Here is a 25915-nt window from a genome sequence, read left to right as displayed (position 1 = left end):
CTAAAGTAACATGCTTGAAGGCTGGTGGAGAGTTGAAACCAACTTGCCTAGTGGAAAAAAGGACCAGCATGCTTGTCAAGAGAAGTCCTGAAGTTAAAATTTGTCTTCACAACATCATGTTGTCGGCAGTGAGAAATGATCAAGTACATAACACCACAGTTCACCATGAAAATCATGAGTAATCCATTCATCAACCCTTAAATCCCATACCTTCTCTAAAGAAATAACTTTTCATTGTTCTTGTAAACATGCAACCTGTGAGGCCTGAATATTTCTTGCAAGTCCAGACAAATTGAAGATATTGAACTTTTTTTACCAGATCTTCTTGAAAAACAAGCAACCTGTGCAAGTTGCATATTTCCTTGGAAGCCATTAACTTACTGTTCGAATGAAATATAGTCCCATAGGATTTGCAAGTTCTTTTTGTGAGTCACTTATGATAATAACTTAAGTGATTATCCATGTTACAGTGCCTCCACAAAGTTGCTACATTCAAATAAATCAAAAACCAATGATGTGGCATGTTCAACACGTTACAACTTAAAATGGCTTCATCTCTTCTTTAGCCACCATTTTGAAACAAGTCTAGGCCATGACAAGCACCTATGAGTAAATTTCTTTGTGAAACGCTAAAACACCACAGACGGGCGATCGTCGTTGTCAGACCAGGGTAAAAAGTTGCAGTAAAGCACTTTGGACACAACTCATTCACTTCAATCCACGAGAGATAGCAGAAGGTATATGGTTTTGGCAAGTAGCACCCTCTCGCAGCACCTTGGAGGTGTGAAAGACCCATAAAGGTTGAATGTAGCAGAGCATGGGGAAATAATTGCTAAATCATCATGTTGCATACGTCCCACAGCTTTTCATATTTTCCATGCTTTCCAGTGCCACTGACTGATAGAATCTCACAAATGAGAGAGAACAGAATCCAAGGTTTCAAGATCATTAGACCCAACTAGCATCAACAGGTATCCCATTCAAAAAAACTGCATTGACTACCATCAGTCATTGTCCATCTCCCGCAGGCAAAGAAAAATTTGCCACATGTAGGTCCAGGCTTCTTTACCATGCGCCTCTTACAGCGCACACCACAGTGGCACTGCATCGAATTGATGCCAATGTCCACATTCTTTGTGATGGTTCCATTAGAACATTGTATATCCATACCACCAGAAGTTCCTGAAGTCACTTGCAAGTTTGCCCCAGGCCATTCAGGGCGCCTTATTTTGCTTACCAAGGTTTTGGAATCTAATGAACCTGTAACCATTAAGATGGTGCCTCGCCTCATAAGCTCCAGGGCAAGTCTTGCTGTATTCATGGCATCATCAAGACCACAATGTGCACGTCCGGTCCATTTCAAACCAGATACCTCAACAGCTTTTCTCAGGTTGCATTTGCGTCCGTTGAAGGCATTTTGAAACAGAACTTTCAGATTGATCCACCTGCAAAAATCTCTAAAATACATCAGTCAACACAACCATGGGAGGCTAAAGACAAGCTAACTGCTAATATTATAGCAAGTTTCAATTTACCCAAAAAGGTCACCTTGCACACACACACACACATATGTATGTGTATATGCATCCATATATACAAATACATACATGTCTTTTTACATATATGCATATACATACATGTCTATGTGTGCCAATCATCACTGAGTGGAAAGCGGGAACGACTCACTATCTGGTATATGTACATGTGTATGTGTATGTGTTGACTCAAGATTGGGCCATGGCAGGGGAGAAGTACAGGAAGCATAACTGATTAAACCTTGTATGTATGTATGCGTACGTATGTACATAAGTACATACTCAGGGACATGGTGTCATCTAAGGGAAGTCCATTGCTCAAATACGCAGCAATTTCATAACTCCACCTTGCACTAACCTTATTTGAAATAGAGACGCATCTAGAAGATCATCCTCGCCCCTTGTTGGTCCCTTCCTATTAGAAATTCTAGGGAGGTGAATTAGCTCTAATATGTGATGTCTTTTTGCAAACTAACACCAATCCCATGGGTCTAGCCCTCCTGCTCCCCCCCCCCCCCCCCCCACCCTAGCTCTACCCTTGCTCGGCTGACTGCGGCCCCCCCCCCTCCCCCCTTCGCCAGCCCTCGCTCTATCCATGCGCTACCCCCTGCTCGCGCATGCACCCCTTTCCCTCGGCACACTCATGCCCACCTTCATTCTTTGCTCCCACCGTCGCCCCTTGCTCCCGCTGGTGCCCCTACGCTCCCGCCCCCTTGCTTTCATCGACATCCTCCCCCCCCCCCCCCCCCCCCCCCCCCTTTTCTCCCGTCGTCGGCAGCACCCAGAGAGGTGATAGAGAACAAGCTGATTCAGCTTGTCAAGATTCATACGGATGATAACCCAGCTGATCTGTTGACAAAGAGTTTGCCCCCAGAGCGATTTGCTCATTGCAGACACTTGATGGGCATTGGATGAGGCCAGTTTCAACTTTGATATGGCCTTGTATATTATCATGTACATGCTGATTTTTCTTTTCCTTCATTTAAGGGCACTTTGCCTTTAAGTGGGAGGTTGTTGGGGGAAAGGCATTATGCCCACCCTTGTAGTGTGTACTAGTCCATAAGTTTTATAGTACATAGTACACTTAGTACTTTAGAGAAGGCAAGTAACCAAAACGAGACAATTGCTCCATTCCTTTGACACTCATGTGTCCCAACCGGCTATGCCACATAGAGATTTCCGGTAGCTCGGTTGCATTTACATTAGCATGGTGACAAACACCAGCATGCATGAAGTAAAGAGTGTCCACCTTAGAGCCTCTGGCAACAACCAGTGAGCCCTTACTAATCTTCCACTTTCCACGACCAAATGTGGTAACATAATCAGCATCATCAAGCTGTCCAGTAGAAAGCAGGTTCTTCTTGATCTCAGGCACATGCCTGACATCATGGAGCATAAGCTGTGAGCCATCTGAAAACACAAGCCTCACATCACCTCTGCCAAGAATCTTGCATGCATGGTTGTCACCCAAATAAACTGCTCCTTCATTGCCAGCAGTATACCTGACAAACAAGTCTCTGCAACCTGTGACATGAAAGGAGGCACCTGAATCAATGATCCATGAGTGCATACCATGACCATCTCCTGCAAGAAGTGAATGGGCATCAAGTGAAGACGTGAATAGGACTTCATCCTCACTCTCACCTGCATGTGACACATTGACTTCTTCAATCTTGACTCCACTTTTGCCCTTTGGCTTTGCATCTTTGGCTTCATCTTTGTCTTTGTCTTTTCCTTTGCCCTTTTCCTTTTGATCATTCTTCCATTTGTAGCATTGCTTTTTGATATGTCTCTTCTTGCCACAATAATGGCATTCCAAGTCCTTTTTGGAGCGAGACTTGCTCCTTCCCCGTTCTTGGCTTTTACCCCTTTGCTGGGATCTCCCACTTGCATTCATTGCATTGTACTTTCCAACAGAGTTGTTCTTCCTGTTCATCTCCTCTTGAAGGAGAGCACCCTCAACATCTGCATATGACAGCATAGCATTTGAATTGCTAGTGGCTGTCCTGAATGTGTCCCAACTCTCTGGCAAAGTGCATAAGAGAAAGGTGGCTTTGAACTCATCGTCCATTGCCAACTTTTGATTGATGACCTGGCTGACAATACCATTAAACTCATTTAGATGGGCTGTCATAGACGCCCCTTCCTTCACTTGAAGACCTATGAGTTTCTTCAACCAATACACTTTGCTTGAGGCACTTTGCTGGGCATACAAGTCCTGCAATCTTTGCCACATTCCCCAAGCTGTCTTCTCTTCACGTATGCTGAAAAGTAAAGTGTCTGACACAGACAACATGATGGTGGATCTTGCCAGCTCATCCATATCTTCCCATTCTTCAACAGTAAGAGAAGCGGGCATTACACCCCTTTCCTTGATGGGCTTGTGCTGCTTCTTTTGGAGCAACACATTATAGCACTGGGTTTGCCAAATGTCATAATTATGTGAGCCTTCAAGCTTCTTGATGTGAAGCAATGAAGAGCTCTCACCTCTGGTTGCCATAGCAATATGCAACCTTTGTCAATGCCTGACTCCCTGCAAGATGTGCAAACACTGCACCAAAGCACACAAAGTGCTCACAGTTGTTCTCCCAAAGTTTATCTCCCACTGCGGAAGCACGAATGCAACTGTACTCCCACTGTATGTGATAAAATCACCAAAATCTGGTTGCTGCAGATTTAGGACAGCACCTTAAATGTGCTATGTTCCCCTTCCAAAGTATTGTACAACAGTACTAAGTGCTCACCAATGATGTACCAAACCTGTACCGGCAAGTACAGCAACTGAAAATGAGTCTTTTCCTCACTCAAATCAGTGTATAGCCATGCCAAAACTTGTACAAAGTTGTACCAAATTTGTACCAACAAGTACAGCAGCAATAAATGCTCTCCTGGCTGTCCAAATGAGTGAAAATCAGACCTTGACAGTCCCCACCACTGCATACAACAGTCCCGGTGCAAGTGGATTTCTGAGTGTTCAAGGCATAAAAGTCTTCCCTGCTGCTTTGCCAAGCTTAACAAGCACAGAGTCTTGAAAAGCCCCTTGATTCAAGATCAATTTCTGATCATACATGGTACATTAATGCACATGAAGGCATCCAGAGTATTCACAATGCTTCCCCCTGGCCACATATACATCCAATACATAAAAGCCCCTTGATTTACAGGCACATTGAGTGCTTGACAGGCATCAACACATTGCCCAAAGCATCAAATGCCAGTGCCTGCATGCAAATCAACCCAATTGGCACAAAAGCCCTTTGATTTGCACTCCAATTTCCTGCAATTTTGCCTCAATGTGAGGTTGCTCACATCATACAGCATGTATGAATGCCCAATGGCACAATTACATCAAAAGCCCCAAATTTTGACACCCAATTTCTTGCAAATTGACCCGGAATGTGACCAATGTCACCCAATTTTGCCAATTTTGCTCAAAATCTGAGCCATTTGGACCTGTACCTGCTCAATTGCTGAAAATGAACAAGCAAATCCCAAAATTGAAGGCAAATACCTCTGAAATCAGCTGATTTCTGTTGCAGAAAAAGGGGGGGGCGTCAAATTTGCTGACTCGTGCTGCTGCTGCTGCTGCTGCTGCGCTGACTCGTGCTGATGCTGTATTCGTGCTGCTTGCTGGTCAGGCTTCTACAATTAGTGCAACAGGGCACAGGTAGGTTGCTGCAGGAGCCACAGGAGGCAGCGACAGTGTAATATGCGGAAGCTTCGGAGAAGGATCGATACTTCAAAACTCAAAAAACAGCACTCTTTTCGCGACGGAATTAACGCACAAACTGAAAGATGATGTGCAGAAAATAGAGAGAGAAGGGGGAGATGGAGAAGGACACAGTATTGGGTCCCAATTACCCTCTGTAGGGCCCCCACCTCGGATGGTGTATTTGCTTTATTAGAATGATGTAAATCTGAAACAAATACAAAGTACTTGACCTTTTCTTGGCTGGAAAACCTGCCCTTGACCTTCAGTCCTTCACCCCTTTGCTTTAGCAATGTTCTTGGCTGTCCTGGCCCTTGGTTGCTTGGAGCTCTTGGTGAATTATGAGATGACTGCAATGAATTATGGGCTGGGCTTTTATACTACTCCCTTCATGCAGTCGGCTGGCTTCAGGACAGCCCACGACTGAGTATTTTTAATAAAATACTCACACACTTTAATAAAGTGTTTTTCACACTTGTAATCCCTGCTGTCCAGCCTGCGCATGCTTCTGGACAGCACCCTGGCTGCTGGGCATGCTGCGCATGGGTGTGGGACTGCCCCCCACACCTGGCCGCCTGCTGTTTAGGGCTTTAATCTCTGTCGGCTGCCTGTCCAGAAGCTCTGGAGCTGGCCAACTGCCCCTCTAGCCCTTGCCTTGGCTGGTGGGCAATATCTTGGGCCCTCCTGGCCCCTTGGGGGTGGTTCTATACCTCCCCCATGCCCATACTAAGTATGCAAATGCAAATCCTTGCCCTGGGGTAGCCCTATGGGCTGGCCCCATCTCTACATGCAAACTACATGCCTACAGAGGCCTGGCATCCAGTTGCAAACCAGATACTCAGCACATCTGACATCATTCCAGAGGGAGACTCACAGCGCGGACTGGCACTGCTTCATGTGCAGGACCATGCACACCTGGCCTTGGACTCATGTGCAGGACGATGCACACCTGACCTCGGACGACTGAGATGGATCCCTGGCTGACTCGTCCCGGACTGGGCTCACATGGGACCAGTTCACCATCCCAGGTCCTGCACCTTCTGTACAGAAATGTCTACGTGGCATCCAAGTGCGGGATGCACGTGACATCCCCTTCTGCTTAACTTGACGGAAGCTGCATAGCCTCCAAATAATCCGTCAATAATGCCGGATAGTCTTCGAAAAATTCTTTGTCGAGCCATACCGCTTCATGAGTTCCTCGGTCTTGAAACTTCGTGAGGAACTGTCGTAGTCTTCGGCCTGAGACATGCTTGAAACGGTGCAGAAGGATCTGTTCTGGAACCATTACTTCTGCTTCATCAATGATGTCTGGTTCCGCTTCGTCTTTGACCTCTGAAGGGGGTGGACCTGCATATGGCTTTAACCAACTGACATGAAATACATCGTGCATAGTCCAACTCGGAGGTAGCTTTAATTGCATAGACACCTCATTAATCTTTTTCCGGATGGGGAATGGTCCGAAGCTCCTGAAAGACAACTTTGGGCATCGCTTGCCCACCTGCTTTAACCTTTGCTTCATAATCCGAAGATATACCCAATCTCCTTCCGAAAACTTCATGTCCCTTCGGTCTTTATTGGCCTGTCGAGTGTAGGCCTCTTGCGCTTTAGCCAATCTGTCTTTAACGGACTCTAGGATCTCCTGGTAAGACTCCGTCACTCTGTTCGCCTCCGGTACTGAAGACGAAGTCCTGGTTAACAACGACTGGAAAGGCCTTCCAAACGCTGCCTCATATGGAGTCCTGCCAATAGCTGAAGAAAAAGAGTCATTCAGAACAGCTTGAACTAAAGGCAAAAACGATTCCCACTTACCTTGCTGATCGTGGACATAACACTTCAGCACATCAAAGGCCAACTGGTTGTATATCTCTGTCTGGCCATCTGTCTGTGGGTGGAATGCACTGGAAAAATTCAACTTAGTACCAAAATTATCAAACAATGCCCTCCAAAAATGACTGGTAAACTTGGCATCTCGGTCTGACACTATGGTCCTAGGAATCCCACCAATCGGGTACCAATGCCGAATGAATAGCTGGGCAACATCCTCGGCGGTCACATTGGCCCTGCAAGGAATAAGCATCACAAATTTGCTGAACCTGTCAACAATAGTCAAACACTGTGTATTACGCTTACTCGGACTGGGAGGCAGATTTGTGACAAAGTCCATCGAAATGTCTTGGAAAGGACCCTCAGGAATTGGCAAAGGCTGTAACAACCCTATCTTCTTTCCACGAGGAGCTTTCACCTTTTGACAAATGTCACAGCGTTGTACATATGTAAACACATCACGCCTCATCTTTGGCCAATAGTATTGCCGTTCTAATTTCTCCAGAGTCGAATTCATGCCCCTATGACCACCTGTAATGGCGTCATGGGCATCATGGAGAAGAGCTGCCCGGAATGATTTCATGACACACAGTCGGCCTTTGTAGTAAAGCCAACCATCGCGTATCAGAAAATGGCATGGTCCTGTGGCATCCAATGCCTGTTCCCACTGTGTACCGAATTCCTCAGAATCCGCGTACGTGTGCTTCATGTCTTCTAGTCCAGTACCAACCAGGTCAAGTCTAGTGGACTGAATCACAGATACTTGTCCTTTCCTGCTCAAAGCATCGGCCACTGGATTGGCCTTTCCTGGAAGGTACTCAATCATACCACCGAACTGCTGGAATATCTGACTCCAGCGGTGTTGTCGATCACTCCACTGTGCACTTGGCATCGTCTGAATCCAGCGCAATGCCTGATGGTCAGTGCGAACCTCGAAGTCACGGCCATACAGGAAATGTTTCCAATGTTTCAAGGCCTGAATGACTGCTAGGAGTTCACGATCATAGACTGAGTAATTCTTTTCGGCGGGCAGTAACTTACGAGACATGTAAGCTACTGGATGACCATTCTGTTGCAATACACCTCCAATTGCGATGTTACTCGCATCGGTGATCACCTGAAATGGTTCGTCCCATGAGGCAAGGGCTAAGCAAGGCGCTTCTGACAAAGCCACCTTGAGGTTTTGGAATGCCTCCAACGCTCGTGGAGTCATTCGAATCTTTTGCCTCCTTGTTTTCACTCCCTTTAGCAGATCGGTGAGGTCTGCCGAGAGATCAGAAAACTTGTCAATGTGGGTGGAATATGCCTGGCATATACCCACAAATGATCTAATGTCATAAGCAGTCTGAGGTACTTCCCAGTTAACAATCTCGGCCACTTTAGCCGGATCAAGTCGAATGCCTTCGGCACTGATTATATATCCCAAGTAATGTACCTGGAACAGATAAAATTCTGACTTCTTTTCATTGATATAGAGCTCGTTGCTTTCCAGCAACTTAAGGACTTTCTCCACATCAATGTCATGCTGCTCAACTGTAGCTGAAAATATGAGTATGTCGTCCAGAAATATGAACACACACACTCCAATCAACTCCCGGAAAATACGCATCATCATGCGGTTAAATGTAGCTGGGGCGTTCGTCAATCCAAATGGCATAACCACAAATTCATAGTGGGCCCGTTCTGTACGGAAAGCTGTCTTGGGGATGTCCCCCTCAACAATCCGAACCTGGTGGTACCCACTCTTTAAATCCAATTTAGAGAACACCTTAGCTCCATTCAGCCTCTCGAGAATATAGTCAATTCGAGGCATCGGGAATCTGCTCTTGATAGTCAGCTTGTTGAGACACGATAATCGACACACAACCGAGAAGACCCATCTTTCTTCTTGACAAATAAGACGGTGCTGCAAATGGCGACACGCTGGGGCGGATGAAGCCAGCTTGCAACAATTCTTGGAGTTGGCGGTCCAACTCCGATTCCATTGCCTTAGAAAGGCGATACGGAAACTTGCTCGGGGGTTCCGAGCCTGGGAGGAGGTCAATCTTGTGATCCTCCGGTCTGGACGGGGGAAGCTGGGGAGGGAGACTGTCCCGAAGAAAAATTTTCTGGAACTTTTCATGGAGAACCGAGTACTTCTCGGAAGCACTGGCCACCGTCTGGGCTGTCTGGATGTAAATCATCGCACACTGTGCGCCTTGCCTGACTGCTCGCTTAGCCTGCAAGTGGCTTATGAGCGGAAAGTTTGGAATACCTGGCTCACACTTAATGGTCACCGGGGTGTTTGACACATTCCGATCAATCTGGAACGTGTGCTTGTCCCGCATCAGGAAGAAACTTGTGAAACCACTGGATACCCAAAATTATGTCTGCTCCTACAAGAGGGGCAACCATAAAGTCACGCACAAACTCTATGCCCTGAATCACTAATTTAGCACCTAGAGCTTCATACTTGACGCTCGTTGTCATACCTGTGCTAAAACCCTCAACTTGTTTGTCCACCGGAGTCAGCTCGAAACGGGCACGCCTAGCGGCCTCTTCCGTGATCACATCCTCCGTGCTGCCGCTGTCAAACAAGACAACGACTCTTTGGCCACCTATGTAGCCAAAGGACTTGAGCAATTCGTTGCGCTCATACTCCTGGTCATGGGCGCCCTTCTGCTTATCTTCGAGCTCCCGGCTAATAATTGCTCCTACTGAGCACCGGGGGTGGAAGAACTAGGGGTAGCCACTGGGGTCTGTGTGGGAGCTGTGCTCACCACGGAAGCTGTGGAGGCGGCGGCGGCCTTTGGAGGCTTCTTCGGACAATCCCGAGAAGTATGTCCTTTTGTGTGACAAAAGTAACATCTACCCTCCTTCCTGTACTGAGCAAGCTCCTCAGCACTCAACTTGCCACCTGTCTTGCCTGCCTCCGCTTTCTGGTCTGGAGTAAGCTTAGACGCATTGTTCGAGTTCTTGGAGCCAGAGGCTCCTGGGCTCTGTCCTGGGGAAGACCCCGTCTGGTTCTGGCTTTTGCCCCACGAGGCGTTAGCCTTGGGAGAAGCCGGCTGGGAAGTCTTGGGCTTGCCACCATTGTGTTTCATTTTTGCACTCTGCGCAAGCGAGAGTGCGTCCTCAAAGGTGGCTGGCCTAAACATACGCACCTCCCATTGGATTTGCGTGTCCAAGCCATACAAAAACTGCCCTTTCTTGTCCGCATCAGATAAGCCTAATTGTAGACACAAGGTCGAAATTCTATTGGCAAACTGAAGGACTGGTTGCGCATTCTGACGCGCACCCCTGAACTCGTCTTCGAGTCGCTCAAGGTAGTGGGGCGGTAAAAACCGCTGCTTAAGGTCACGAACGAACTCGTCCCACCCATAAGCTGCCATACCTGATCTGGTGTGGGCATGAGCCCACTGAGTCCACCAAGGAATGGCCTCACCTTCCAAATACCAACCGGCTAAGATCACTTTGTCAATATCTGATTTCCTAACTGCGGCAAAGTAAGCTTCAAATTGATGTAACCATGAATACAGAGTAGTGGAATCGAGTTTACCATTATACTTACTGAAATTCATTTTCTCGGGAAAATGATTCGAGGGCGCCGCCGGTGTCAATCTGGCGTCCAAAGCTCGGAGGTAACGCTCATGTTCCACTCGTCGCATGGCTTCGTCTTCTCGTTGTCGAATCTCCAATGCACGCATCTGCATCTCAAGCAAGGAGCTTGGCTGCGGCTGTGACCCCTCGAGAGGGTCCCTGTGACGAGGATCTGGTATCTGGGGTACGGAAGGAGAGGGAGGAGGAGATAAAAAACGCGACGCTGGAGAGCGAGAACGCTCCTCCAGAGCCAAAATCCGCGCCTTCTGCTCGTCCAACTTGGTTGTCTGGTCTGCGATTGCTCGCATCATCTGCTGGAACATGTCTTGTACACTCAAGCCGGGTGCCCTAGCTGGGCTGCCTGGTGCACTCTGGTCCCATGGTTCTGGTTCTCTCTCGTCGCCGAAGTTCGCCATAGCGGGAAAATGCAGTTCCTTTCCGGAACGCAATCTGACCATCCACTATCTGTGTGGGAGACTTCCGGAGGCTTCCGGAGGCTAAAAACCAACCGTCCTTCGAGGGACAGGAGTCACTCCGAAAGGGGTAGTCCACCGGCGTCTAAAAACCAACCACACGAGCGAAAAAATTTTCTGGTTTTCTTTGCTGAATCTTTGTCCTTGAAGTGAGCTGTGATACCACTGTAATATGCGGAAGCTTCGGAGAAGGATCGGTACTTCAAAACTCAGAAAACAGCACTCTTTTCGCGACGGAATTAACGCACAAACTGAAAGACGATGTGCAGAAAATAGAGAGAGAAGGGGAAGATGGAGAAGGACACAGTATTGGGTCCCAATTACCCTCTGTAGGGCCCCCACCTCGGATGGTGTATTTGCTTTATTAGAATGATGTAAATCTGAAACAAATACAAAGTACTTGACCTTTTCTTGGCTGGAAAACCTGCCCTTGACCTTCAGTCCTTCACCCCTTTGCTTTAGCAATGTTCTTGGCTGTCCTGGCCCTTGGTTGCTTGGAGCTCTTGGTGAATTATGAGATGACTGCAATGAATTATGGGCTGGGCTTTTATACTACTCCCTTCATGCAGTCGGCTGGCTTCAGGACAGCCCACGACTGAGTATTTTTAATAAAATACTCACACACTTTAATAAAGTGTTTTTCACACTTGTAATCCCTGCTGTCCAGCCTGCGCATGCTTTTGGACAGCACCCTGGCTGCTGGGCATGCTGCGCATGGGTGTGGGACTGCCCCCCACACCTGGCCGCCTGCTGTTTAGGGCTTTAATCTCTGTCGGCTGCCTGTCCAGAAGCTCTGGAGCTGGCCGACTGCCCCTCCAGCCCTTGCCTTGGCTGGTGGGCAATATCTTGGGCCCTCCTGGCCCCTTGGGGGTGGTTCTATACCTCCCCCATGCCCATACTAAGTATGCAAATGCAAATCCTTGCCCTGGGGTAGCCCTATGGGCTGGCCCCATCTCTACATGCAAACTACATGCCTACAGAGGCCTGGCATCCAGTTGCAAACCAGATACTCAGCACATCTGACATCATTCCAGAGGGAGACTCACAGCGCGGACTGGCACTGCTTCATGTGCAGGACAATGCACACCTGACCTTGGACTCATGTGCAGGACGATGCACACCTGACCTCGGACGACTGAGATGGATCCCTGGCTGACTCGTCCCGGACTGGGCTCACATGGGACCAGTTCACCATCCCAGGTCCTGCACCTTCTGTACAGAAATGTCTACGTGGCATCCAAGTGCGGGATGCACGTGACAGACAGTCACAGCTGGCGTTTGCCAGTTTGATTCTCAACATGAGCAACAAACTTCTGAAACACTGAGAATGTATCACTCTTCAAACGAAGAGGATAAACCCACACCTTGCGTGTGGCATCATCAATAAAAGACAAAATTTTTTGCCCCTCCCAAAGAAAGCTGAGGCATCTCACATACATCTATATGCACAAGCTCTAACTGAGCATCTTTCTGTCCAAGAGCTTTCATGTGGGAGATGCCTGGGATCTTCACATGCTTCTCAGCCATCTCTAACAAATCTGCCATCGCGGGGATGTAACTGAAAAGGGTGGGTGGGTGGGGAAAAAAAACTTACACCTGCAAGTGGCTGCCAACAACTCAGCCCACCTTCCTCTTGCTTCTTCTCTCCCCGAACAGTCCCGAACAATCCACCAATCAGCAACGCAACAGTCCCCCCTCTTGCTCAGAAAACTCCCAAGATCTATCAAGAGCCTAGGACTCTGATACCATGTCAAAATACGCAGCAGAGATGATAACCAAATCTGAGACCACAAGAGCAAGTAGATTGCAGAAAATAGACAGCACAAGAGAAGGAGAGAGATATGCGTGTAACTCTGCTCTATATACACAAGATCCCGAAGTGTAAACAAGATACAATGGCAAGGGGGCTATGGGGCCATTTTATATGGCCCCAAGAGAGCAGTCGGCCAGTAGAAGGGGCAGCCGACAGGGACTGTATTCTCCACGACCAGCAAAATGCAACAATCGGCCAGCTATATGAAGTCGGCCAGCAGCTGTGAGAGGTCGTGGACCTGAATGATCAGTCGGCCAGCTCATGGGCCCCCCTGCCAACACAAGGCGACCACCCAAGCCAAGAAAATAGGGAAAAATGGGGAAAAAATACGGGGGGAGAGGAAAAATGAGAAAACACCTACAAAGGGCGGGCACACCCACAAGATGACTTCTAACAGGATGACCCATCAACCGAACAGTGGCGGACAGTTGGCCCCCGCCCAAGTCGCCAGAGCTGAGCATCACCGCCGTGCACACCAGGCTGGCAGCATGCAGCATGCACGAGGATTCAGTTATGTCAGAGAACCGTTTCGAGAACTTATCACAGCACCCGCCCGCAGATGGTGGGCCCCTCCAGTCACACAGAGATGTTCCCCCCACCCGTCCCCCCCAATGTGGCAACCAATTCCTCTTCTAGCCCTCAGTGCCCAATGGGGACGGTTGACCCCACCCTCTCTATGTTGAGCCTTCCCCAGCAGCCTTCCCTCTCCGATGGATGCCTCTCCGCAGCGTCCCTCTCCAGCCTCTCCACCTTCCCGCTCCCCCTCACCTCCTCCCCTACCCTCGCCTCCGACTCTACCCACAGTCGCTCCTTCTGCCCCCCCCCCCCCCCCCTCCCGGCACCTCTCCAGAGCATTCCCGTCAAGCCCCCACAGCCCCTAATCCAAAGAGGAGACAGCCGGCAAGTTCCGTTCGTCACCTGATTCATCGTTTCTCGGAGCCGGTGGAGATGACCATTGCGGCCTCACCAATGAGGACTCTCCCACCGGAGTCTCCATGCGGGCCCCCCAAGATCTTGGGGCAGCCTGTGGATTATAGTTTCTTCCGGTGTCTTCTGACAGAAGGGATAGACGGGTTTGAGGAGACTGTAGCCCCTATTCGAGTATGTGTGGTCTTCCACTACTCCTGACCCTCTACGCCAAAGAATGGCACGATGACCTTCTCTTTCCCCTTGAGCGCAGCCCTGGGGACAGAGTGGGATCCAAAGTCTATAGCCGACACCATTCAGGGCCAGGCAGTTGAGCTATCGCATCATCTTCAAGATCTCCACATCACCGACATTCTTACTCATCTATGGCCCCTGGCCAGGATGGAGCTTGGTGGATCAGCCCATAGAGACCAGGGAGGGGAGATGGTGACCTCCAGCCTAGAGGTGCAGCTTTTTGTGTTTATGCATACCTCTATCGCAGTACCTCTCCTCCCTTCTTACAGATATCTTCTGTCACGTGCACACCATTCAGGTGTACAGTGACATGGCATCATTTTAGCATCATAAACATCATCAGGATTTATCAGGCATTTAATCAGGATATTCATCCAGGCATATATCAGTATGAGCATCATATGGGGGTGTTTTCTCACCAACATCAGCACATGAATCATTAAGAGCATTTAGGGCATTTATCACTTCAGGTTAGGGCCTGTTATGACCAGCCAACAGGTTATTTACAGTAGCCGACTGCAATATCAGGAGCATTCATGAGTCGTGGAAGAAATATATAGGCAGCCGACTGCTGTATACTGGCCGACCTGTAGAAGAGCTTCATATATAAAGCAACGCATCATTTCAGCATAGATCATCTGGATCTCTTCAGCGTTTTCCTTCCTAGGAGCAAAGGGAGATACAGTTCAGCATATAGTCAGCATCTTCTCTTCAGCGTTTCCTTCTTAGGAGACAAGGGAAGCCAGCATATTCAGCGTTTGAGTGGATGAAGGGGCATCTGACATCAGCGTTTCAGCCCATCATCGCATTCAGTCCAGCATCTACATCAGTAATCAGCATATTTAGCCATCTTCCCAACTCCTACATAGAGGGATACCAGCATACAAGTGGTGGAACTCAGCATTGGAGTCAGGACAGCCATCCTTCATCATCCTTTAGCATGTTTCCCTCTCTTCCAGGGGTAGACATCATCTAGGTCAGCATAGATCCATGTGGATCTCATTGTAACCGCATTCATTATCTAATATAGCTGCATTGCATTGCATTGACACTATCTGTCTTTCTTAAGCATCATTAAGTGCAGTTTAGTTAGACTAGGGTTGTGATTACTACGGTCGAAGACCTCTACATGTCACATTGGTATCAGAGCGTTACAGGGTAACCAGCCCTAGATCATGTTCATTCCATCAGTCATTCAGTCAGACATCATGTTAATCGCTTCCGCACAGTTAAACCCAGTTCTCAAAACCTTGCATGCCACCCTTAGGGATTTTCCCTTAGGTATGCATTAGTAACCCATCCATCTGCATTCTTGCACAGCATATAGGGTTGCACATGATGGCTTGCATAGCAGACATCTTAGCAGTCCGTCTTACATCTGCAAGGCATACATGTTTACCCATGAACTCTCTGGGAAAGAATGACATCCATCATCAAAGGAGGACATAAGTTTTGGGCTTCAACTGGCAGCAGCAGGGGGTTTCTCTTCCACAGAAGACAGAAGTTTGCTCCAACACCGCCTCAGGAGGTTCAGAGCTTCAGGAACGACGGAGATGGTAGGTGAAAGGTTTCCACAGGCAGGTCAGGGGTGACTCAGGTATTTCCAAGCAGTTTTAGCAGCATTTGCCATTCAGTTCCCGCAGTACATAGTCTTGGCTCAAAGGATTTCACTCTTGCAGACGACCTCAGTCCCGGCAGCAAAAGACAGAAGGGGCACTGGTTTGGAGGAGAAGGATCCCCAGAGGAGTCGAAGGTTGCCAGGTATACCACCCAGCAACAGTTTAGCAGCGGGGAATGTCACGTGCACACCATTCAGGTGTACAATGACATGGCATCATTTTAGCATCATAAACATCATCAGGATTTATCAGGCATTTAATCAGGATATTCATCCAAGCATATATCAGTATGAGCATCATATGGAGGTGTTTTCTCACCAACATCAGCACATGAATCATTAAGAGCATTTAGGGCATTTATCACTTCAGGTTAGGGCCTGTTATGACCAGCCGACAGGTTATTTACAGTAGCCGACTGCAATATCAGGAGCATTTATGAGTCGTGGAAGAAATATATAGGCAGCCGACTGCTGTATACTGGCCGACCTGTAGAAGAGCTTCATATATAAAGCAACGCATCATTTCAGCATAGATCATCTGGAGCTCTTCAGCATTTTCCTTCCTAGGAGCAAAGGGAGATACAGTTCAGCATATAGTCAGCATCTTCTCTTCAGCGTTTCCTTCTTAGGAGACAAGGGAAGCCAGCATATTCAGCGTTTGAGTGGATGAAGGGGCATCTGACATCAGCGTTTCAGCCCATCATTGCATTCAGTCCAGCATCTACATCAATGATCAGCATATTCAGCCATCTTCCCAACTCCTACATAGAGGGATACCAGCATACAAGTGGTGGAACTCAGCATTGGAGTCAGGACAGCCATCCTTCATCATCCTTTAGCATGTTTCCCTCTCTTCCAGGGTGTCAAATCCCCACGGATCTCCTCGTGATCGATCTTGGTTCGAGACTCGAAATCTGCAAACAAACGAACAAACAAACAACACCGAGCCATGAGCTGAGCTAACTAGGATGACGTACCGACCAATCTCCTCCTCGCGACGTCCCATACCGCCACGAAGCTGCCCTCGCGGGCCTCGAGATTGCTGCCGGCCTCGGCTGCGTAAAGCAGGTACACGTCTGCACTAGATCCAGGCTCCAAGACCATAGAGTTCTCACAAACTTGCGAGATTCTCTATATCCCAATAACTAACCTTGGCCACCCTTTTATAGGCTCTTGGCCGGTCATCCGGCGTCCACACTTGGGCGCCCACCCGTCCATACTTGGGTGCCCGCCCGTTAGTATATCCCTAACTCAGCTCGTTAATCAGCCTGCCTAGTTCCAAGCTTCCCCAAGCCTCAAAACTAGTCTTGTGTGCGTGTAGCACACGGTAGGTACACACTGTGCACATGACATACTCCCCTTCCTCTAAGAGCTCACTCCTGAGCTCACTAAAAAGCCAGGGTAATCTCTCTGAAGAGTAGTCAATGTCTCCCATGTAGCGTCCTCCTCAACACGATCCTTCCACTTCATCTTGTATCCCGTGATAAGCGTATTACGCAATCTTCGTTCACGAAATCCAAGAATCTTTTCAGGTTCGTGCAGAAAAAATGTCATGTCCTCGACATCTATAATTTCTTGAGGAGTAACTAACTGATCTGCTCCACCCAGTACTTCCTTAAGTCTACTGACATGAAATACAGGATGAACTTTCACATGAGAAGGCAAATCCAATTCATATGCAACTGAACCAATCCGTCGTGTAACACGAAATGGTCCACAGTATCTAGGAGATAATTTCGGAGATCTACTTGTCCGTAAAGTCTCGGAATCTTTCGGAACTCGCAAATACACCATCGTTCCTTCAAAGAACTCTCTGGGTGAACGATGTCTATTAGAATAAAACATGTCTCGGTCTTGAGCACTTCTAATAGATTCCTTCGCAACTTGTAACATTTCCTGCATATCTTGCAGAAAATTACCTGCTGCATCATGCTGAAGTCCTGAGAATCCTACTGTAACAGGTGATCTAGGTTGAAAACCATACATAAGCATGAAAGAACTAAACCCTGTACTCGTATGCTTAGTACTGTTATATGCAAATTCTAACATAGGAAGATAATCCTCCCATGAACTCTGTCTTTTGGATACATATGCTCGAAGCATATCCTCCAAAATCTGATTCACTCTTTCAGTCTGGCCATCAGATTGAGAATGATCAGAGGAACTCAAATTCAAAGTTGTTTCCAACTTCTCAAAAACAAGTTTCCAAAAATCACTCGTAAACTTAGAGTCCCTATCACTGACTATGTCCTGCAATAACCCGTACAGTCTAAACAATTGCTCGATAAACTGCCGTGCTAATTGCGTAGCTGTAATAGTCTTCCGGGTCGGTAAAAATCTAGCCATTTTTGTCAAGCGATCTACCACAACCCAAATAGAATCGTGGCCTTGATGTGTTCTTGGCAATCCGGTAATAAAGTCCATGGAAATACTTTCCCATTTATTACCTGGGATTTGCAAAGGATGCAACAACCCAGCCTATCTAAAGCGTTCAGCTTTATTTGCCTGACAAATCTGACACTTGAGAACATAATCTTCTACATACCCTTTCATCTTTGGCCAATAAAAAGTGTATTTCACTAATGATAACGTCCTGTGTACCCCAGGGTGTCCAGCAGAAATAGCGTCGTGACACTCCTTAAGAATCTTGGACCTAATGTCCTGGATCTGTGGTACACAAATTTTGTCATTACGAAATAGTAAGCCATTCCGAATCATCCACTGGCCTCCTGCAGCCTGAATAGTAGACTGCTTAGTCATCGAGTCTTGGTCAATCAATAAGCTCCCGTCCTGGATCTTCTACCAAAATGGACCAAAATAACTATCAGTCCTGCAAAGCCCTCTCAATGACTGAAATAAGTCAGTAGAAATCTCGGTGAACGACAAAGTATTCACCTCTCTAATCCGACTAAGCGCATCTGCAATACTATTCATGGACCCTTTCCGATAACGGATCTCAAAATCAAAATCTTGCATTAACTCCGCCCAACGAGCTTTCCTGCCTCTCAAATCATCCGCATCACACACATACTTGATTGACTGATGATCAGTTCAATACCACAAACTTGGAGCCATCTAAATAATGTCTCCAAACCTTGAGAGCATGAATCACAGCATAAAGCTCCTTCTCAAGGGTTGGCCAACGAGATTGAGTGTCGTCTAGCTTTTTACTTTCAAAAGCAACCGGTCTACCTTCTTGAAATAAAGCAGCCCCGATAGCATAATCACTGGCATCAGTTTCAAGAACATAAGGCCGACTAGGATCAGGCAATGCTAAGATAGGTGCTTCCTTGACTTTATCTTTCAATCTTTCAAAAGTCTGAAGGCCATATCCAAATCGTTATTCCAAGTGACAGGCTGATTTGACTTACGTCCACGACCTTTCAATAAGTCGGTCATCGGTAGTGTGAGCTGAGAGTACTCCCGTACAGATTTTCGAAGAAAAACAACAAAACCGAGAAAAGAACAAAGTTGTTTCACTGTTCGCGGTATAGGCCGGTCCAGAACCTTCTGAACTCGGTCATAGTCAATGCTCAATCCATCTCTAGTGATCTTGTGTCCCAAGTAAATGATGTCGGTCATAAAGAACTCACATTTACTCAACTTAGCATATAGTCGATTCTGTCTTAAAATAGATAAGACAATCATGAGGTGTCTGACATGATCCTCAAGAGTACGACTATAGATCAAAATATCATCTAGGAACACCACCACAAATTTCCCCAAATGTTCACGAAAAAGATCGTTCATCATTTGCTGGAAAGTGGCTGGAGCATTGGTTAACCCAAAAGGTAATACGAGAAAGTCGTAATGGCCATACCTAGTCCGAAAGGCGGTTCTTTCGACATGCCTTTCATGAATACGTATTTGGTGATAGCCAGTACATAAATCTATCTTCGTGAAATATTTCGCTCCTGCTAACCGGTCAATCAGGTCATCTGATCTAGGGAGAGGATAACGGTTCTTAATGGTCAGCTTGTTCAATCTCTTGTAATCTATACACATTCTCCAAGTATTGTCCTTCTTTCTCCTAAGCAACACAGGTGCACCCCAAGGTGATTTACTTGGACGGATCTGGCCCATCCTCAAATATTCTTCGAGTTGTTTAGCCAACTCATCTTCCTCGGGTCTTAGTATGTCATCATTACCTCTTCCATACAGTAATCAATTGGTAAGTATTTGCTTCTTTGAGCAATTTCCTTTGCTAGATCTTGCCTTAACTTCTTCAATTCTAGAAAACCATTAGCTACAAAGGTAACGATTTTCTGGCTCCACTCTGGTATAGCTTCAACCTTAAATAGTGTAGCATCAAGTAGATCATCATCTACTCCAACTGGTTTTTCACCATTAGGTACACGAGATAGATGATCAAGCATGACATGTTTTTTGACAGGTCTCACAATTAATGTCAAATCAAATTCAAGAAGGATCAACAACCACCTGGTGATTCTCCCTATGGGGGAATGGTTTATTAATAAGGTATTTGGAGGGGGTTGGTGAGGCAAGTAATAGGGGACCCACACCAATTTGGAATGCATGTGGACCAGTCATCCTATAAGGTGGAATACTGACAGGATGAGCACAAGGGATCAAGTCAATACGATGATCTACTGCCCGTTCAGGTAGTAAACCCGATGGTAGTTCCTTAGGAAATACATCTTGAAACAAATCAAGTATCTTCTGTAATTCGTTGCTTTCAAACACACTTAATTCATTCACATCCAAGGAAGGGATGAGAAAAGAAGAAAGTGGAATCAATACACAATGGAAAGCAGTATACAAAGAAGAATCCATTATATTTCCAAAATCAATTGTATTTACAAGAGGTCCCTGAGAGGGATGAATACAATCACCTAAAATACTATACTTGGTGTCCCTATGCTGAAAAGGAAAAATATGACTGGACCAATCAATCTGAACTTGAAGAGTCTTAAACCACTCAATCCCTAATAACAAGTCTACATTTTCCAAATGCATTACATAGCATTCCAGAATGTCTTTGTAGTCCTGAATCTGGATTGGAAGCATCTCCACCTTGCGATCCCAAACTTGCCTTCCCGCAGGTAGACGTACCTCATAGGTATGGTCGCTGAGTGTCGTATCAAGACTCAATTTCTGCACAAGTTTGTAGTTAACAAAGTTATGCGAACTGCCAGAGTCTAAAAGAATGTGAATTTTATGGCCATTCACTTCTCCATAAACTCAGAGAAGATCATGCAAGCCAAATACTTTAGAATTGAACAGACAATCAGAACAAGTACTAGGGCGAGAAAGTACACTAATTGACGTACCTGTCAAAGACAACTGGTTAGCTGCCTTTGGCTTGGGTCCTGCGTTTGTCTTGGTACCCTTTTGCTTTGGGCACTCGTTACGCATGTGTCCTTTTTCTTCGCAAATAAAACAACGTCCTTCCTTCTTGAGCTTCAAAGCCCCAAGGAGTCATTTTTTCTTCGCTGGTGTCGAACTTGAATTCTTCGAAGGTTGGTCCGAAGACTTTCCTTCTGTCGTGTTAACCATAGGTGCGGAGAACTTTCTTTTATGCTTGTTCCCCTGCTCGAAAACGGGTTTCGACTTGGAAGAGACCATCGTATCATCATAGATACGAGCTGAATGAATGGCCTCGTCCAAAGTTTTACATTTGTTATTTTTAACCTGTAATCGGTACGAGTCTGGTAAACCAGCTACGAAAAACTCCAAAAGAGTAGTGGGATCCATCTTTGTAGCTTTCATCTGCAAGTCACGAAACTTCTAGAGGTAGACCTCATAAGTGAGGTGCTGCGAGGTCATGGTCAAAGCTGAAAACCGGGCAACAACATCATAATCATCCTCTTTCTTGAGGAATTCTTTCTTGAAAACGTCTTCGAATTGTGCCCAAGTCGTTGGCTTAGGGTTGAGTTCCTTCCACCAAAGCAAAGCTTTGCCGGACAGGAAACCTGCTGCTAACTGGATCTTCTTTCCATCATCATATGGATGAAACTGAAAGTGAACTTGCCACTTATGTAGTCACGTGTCCACGATCTCCTTGGTGCGCTGCTTTTGCTCGCCCCCGAACGGTTCCGGAGTAATGTTGGGGCCTAAAGCTGAAGCCAAGGTATCCATACCCGAGAAAGTAGAGAGGGTAGTGGTCAATAGAGCGATGGAGTTCTGCAAAGTTTGCATCTGGGCTGCCATTTGTACCTGACGTTCCGTCGAAGAAGCTTCAAGAGCTACTTTGAACGCTTGGAAATCTGATTTTGACACAAAATCGTCAAAAAGATCGGCATCAGTACCTTCCGTAGCCGGCAAGTCTTCGCGTTCCACAAGGGGCTCCAACTCTGATTCTTGGGTCGACATCGTGAAGAGCGTACGTGGAGAGAAAATTCGATCTTTGCACAATAAAAGTGCGAGTGAACTCGAGAGCTTGAGAGCTTGAAAACTTGAGAGATGTGTGGCAAGAAGCCCACTAGAGGGGGTTCATAAAGGTTTCCCAAAAGCGAAAAAACTCCAAAAGCTAGGCTTAGCTTTTGCTTTGCTTTTGTGTTTTTTTTTTCTTGAATATATATATATATATATATATATATATATATATACTCTTAAAAAAAATAAACACTTTGAAACCTTGGAGGAGTTTTTAAACCTTTAAAAAAAATTTAAAAAACTCAAAAAAAAAACGAAAGCTTTTAAAAAAAACGTGCTTTCCTTGCTCTTTTTTTTTTCCTCCCAAATTAGCGCTGTCGGCGTGCTGTCTGCAAGCGTCACCCTCACCAGCCGGTGCTTTCTTGCGCCAACCTGCGCCTGCGCCTGCATGGGCCAGGCATCATGGCAGTATGCCTAGGCACCGACCTGGGCGCCGGCCTGGCCTGGCCTGGGCGCTGCCTGGGCTAGCTACGCAGGCCTGGCCGCAAGGCCACGTGGCCTGAGCGCTGCCTGGGCTGGCTGCGCAAGCCTCGCCGATTGGCTACGCAGGCCTAGCCCGCCTGCTTACCCAGCCTTGGGCGCTTGCGCATACGTGGCCGCCTCGCTTGGCAGGCCTGGCTGCCTGTAGCCATCGCCTGCAACACTCGCCAGCGCACAAACCTGCCCGCAAATATGTGATCTAGCACTTCTCTCTTGGCTGTTCCGCCCACCCTTCGTCAGGCCCCCAAGGCAGCAACATAACTCTCTCTCTCTCTCTGCTGAATCTCCTCTCTTTCCCTTTCCCCTGCATGACTTGACCCCCCCCTCCCTGTTGCTGCTATTTCGTGCAGCTGTCATGGATTAATTTTCAGTCCATTGGCTGTGGGAAGTTCTGCAAAAAGTCATGGCCAAGACCGGGTTTAAAGAGAAGCTCGTGAAGGTGGAGGACAAGCTCGGCACATTCCGTTACCGCAATCATAAACCACCTCTCCAAACTCGAGAAGGGATTTGACAAAATCCAAGAGCTCGAAGAGAGATCTTCCAAGCAAGAGGCTGAGATTTCAGCCTTAAAGGAGGAACTAGTGGAGGCCAAACTGCATGCTAAAAGTCAAGCGGCTGAAATCTCAGCCCTCAAAAAGGAGTTGGAAGCCACTTCAAAAAGCAAGCTTGAGGATGGAGAATTTCAGCCCTCCTTGATTGAAGAGCTGAATACCATCAAGGAACAAATGAGGATCATTCGAGAGGAGGAGGAGCAACATAAAGAGAAGACATCTTCATGGGTGGAGGTGATCACAAAGACACAAAAGAAGATGGACGAGGCCGAGAAATGGATCGAGGTCGCCAAGAAAGGGAAAGGTAAAGAATCGCCACCCATCCCCACTCCCACCATCATCAACATGACCCTTGAAGAGGAGCAAAGGAGGAAGACCCGGGCCTTACATGTACGAGTGTCCGGTCTAAAAGACCGTGATGATGCGGAAGGGGAGACCAAGGAGCTCTTCTCTATGATGGGCATTGAAGCCACGCACACAAAGGCATGGAGAGTGGGAAAGAAGAGGGAAGGTAGTGGCGAATCTTCTTCTAAGGAGAGAGCACTTATCATTCGTTTCCCCTCCATGGAAGCGAAGAAGGACTTCTTGAAGAGACGTCCTACACTCAAGCAAACGGGAATATTTCTTGGAGATGACCGCAACTTGCCCACATGAAAGAAGTTATGCCCGAGATAAGGGCAGCCCGAGAGAAAGGGAAAGTGGCCTTCTATAGAGATGGTAGAGTGGTGATTATGGAGAGGCGCTCTTCATGACAGCGCGAGACCTATGGGACTACACTCAAAGTTGCTACTTGGAATTGTAATGGATCTCTACGCCTTGATGTAGGGGCTTTTGAGGATAGTTTCACTGGGAGGGACATCATCTTCTACTGTGAGACGCATCAGGCTCCTGGACAGTCCATGCCACATGTTAGTGGATACCGATGGGAGACAGCTTGTAGACAGGAGACTCGTTCAGAGCATAGAGGACGGGGCTCAAGAGGAGTGGCAGTATTGTTTAGAGAGGAGCTACAGCCACTGATACATATAGTCCGCAGAGATGAGCAGGCTAGGTACATGTGGGTTGGACTGAGGGCAGAGACCGGCAGATATCTCTACATTGCTATATGCTATTTTGCTCCTAGTACATCAGTGTATGCATCACCTAGCGGGCAGTCTCCCTTTTCTATTTTGGATGATGACATTTGGGAGTTCTCCAGGGATGGTGACATCATTCTCTTGGGGGACTTCAATGCCAGGACCGCCCATAACCAGACAGTATTTTATGATACCTCAGAGGAGATGTTGAGGGAGCTTGATGTTAGGGATATGGGCCTATCTAGACTCTCACAGGATGAGGAACATACAGTGTCTGGGCGGTATTTGATAGACATGGGGACTGCACATGGATTGGCCATCCTGAATGGCCTATAGAGATTCCCGACATCGGGCGGTTTCACTAGCTTTCCACATCGGCATGGTGCTAGTACAGTGGACTATGTTATGGCTCAGCCCAGTCTCATTCCCTCTTTTCAGGATTTTATGGTAGGCACTAGGCCGGTTGGAATAGCAGTGGATCATGCTATCTTGTCCTTCACTCTCACATTTCAGTTCAGCACCGCTCCATTGGGACAGGTCTCCACACACACTCGTTATACCTTTACGAGGGAGACTAACACCGTATACACGGATGAGATATACAGACGCCTATGTGCCGAGGAGCCGGGACGGCCATTAGATGAGCTCACTCAGATATTGATAGAGACGCTTCATGCTGCAGCATCAGAGGCATATCCCCATAGTCAGCCTACACGGAGACGATCTGGGAACATGCCCCAGAACAGTTGGTATGATGAGGAGTGCAGAGAGATGAGGATCAGATTACAGAGAGAGGTGCTCATGGGTGTTACCACTCACAGACAGTCACGGATTACCTTCCGGCACCTAGTGCGACGGAAGAAGAGGGCTTATCTTGCTCAGTTAGAGAGGGATTTGTACCAATTGTTTATGAGTCAGGACTCAGGCAAGGCATGGAGACTATTCCATGAGCATTCACCATCACCAGCCATTACCTCCACAGAGATTTGGGGTGAGTATGCAGCATCCCTGTACACAGCACCAAGACAGCCGCCCCTGCCAGACCCATCGGAGCCATGCCCAGAGACGTGTGCTTTCTTTACTGCTGAGATGGTAAGGAAAGCTATTGACAGGATGAGGACTGGGAGAGCATATGATCATGATGGTTTGGTAGCAGAGCACTTTATTCATGCCAGAGATATGCTTGCAGAGCTTATTGCTATGATGTTTAACCGAGCCATGTGTGAGGGTTTTCCTGAGACTTGGAATATGTCCACGATTGTGCCTATCTTCAAGTCAGGGGATCCCATGCTTCCTGGGAATTATCGTACCATCATGATTGGTCACACATTGGCTAGATTATATGCATCTATTCTTGAGCAGGAGTTGAGTAGATGGGTAGAGAGAGAGGGCATACGTGCATCAGGGCAGGCAGGGTTCAGGAGAGGTTTCTCCACTCTTGACCATATCTTGACACTCAGAGCTATTATTGAGGAGGGCAGATTATATGGCAGGAGGATTTATTGTTGCTTTGTGGATTTCCGCAAAGCTTTTGACACAGTACCGAGAGCCAGACTGATGCGCAGACTACAGGAGATGGGAGTGCCCACAGAGCTGATTTGGGGAATCATGGCTTTATACAGGACAGTTGTGGGACAGGTACGTACTACCCAAGGTATATCTGAGATGGTTCACTCCACTATTGGGGTGAAACAGGGCTG

At 47.2% G+C, this 25915-nt stretch overlaps 1 protein-coding gene across 2 annotated transcripts in view; it reads right to left on the bottom strand.

Annotated features, from left to right (window-relative positions):
• Positions 1-302: 302 nt before the first annotated feature.
• Positions 303-25915, bottom strand: part of LOC147614679 (uncharacterized) — a 43874-nt gene continuing 18261 nt past the window's right edge. For both annotated transcript variants that reach the window (XM_086779953.1, XM_086779952.1), the window contains one exon: positions 303-1445. In XM_086779953.1, the coding sequence (XP_086636079.1) occupies positions 965-1445 (481 nt within the window). In that variant the 3' untranslated portion in view covers positions 303-964. The remainder of the gene's footprint in view (positions 1446-25915) is intronic.

The sequence above is a fragment of the Cibotium barometz genome, chromosome 41, assembly GCF_041138505.1.
Source record: "Cibotium barometz isolate CiBa-2024 chromosome 41, ASM4113850v1, whole genome shotgun sequence".
In the NCBI taxonomy this organism is placed as follows: domain Eukaryota; kingdom Viridiplantae; phylum Streptophyta; class Polypodiopsida; order Cyatheales; family Cibotiaceae; genus Cibotium; species Cibotium barometz.
Note: the sequence above shows the minus strand (reverse complement) of the source record. Positions and strands in the feature narration are given on the sequence as shown.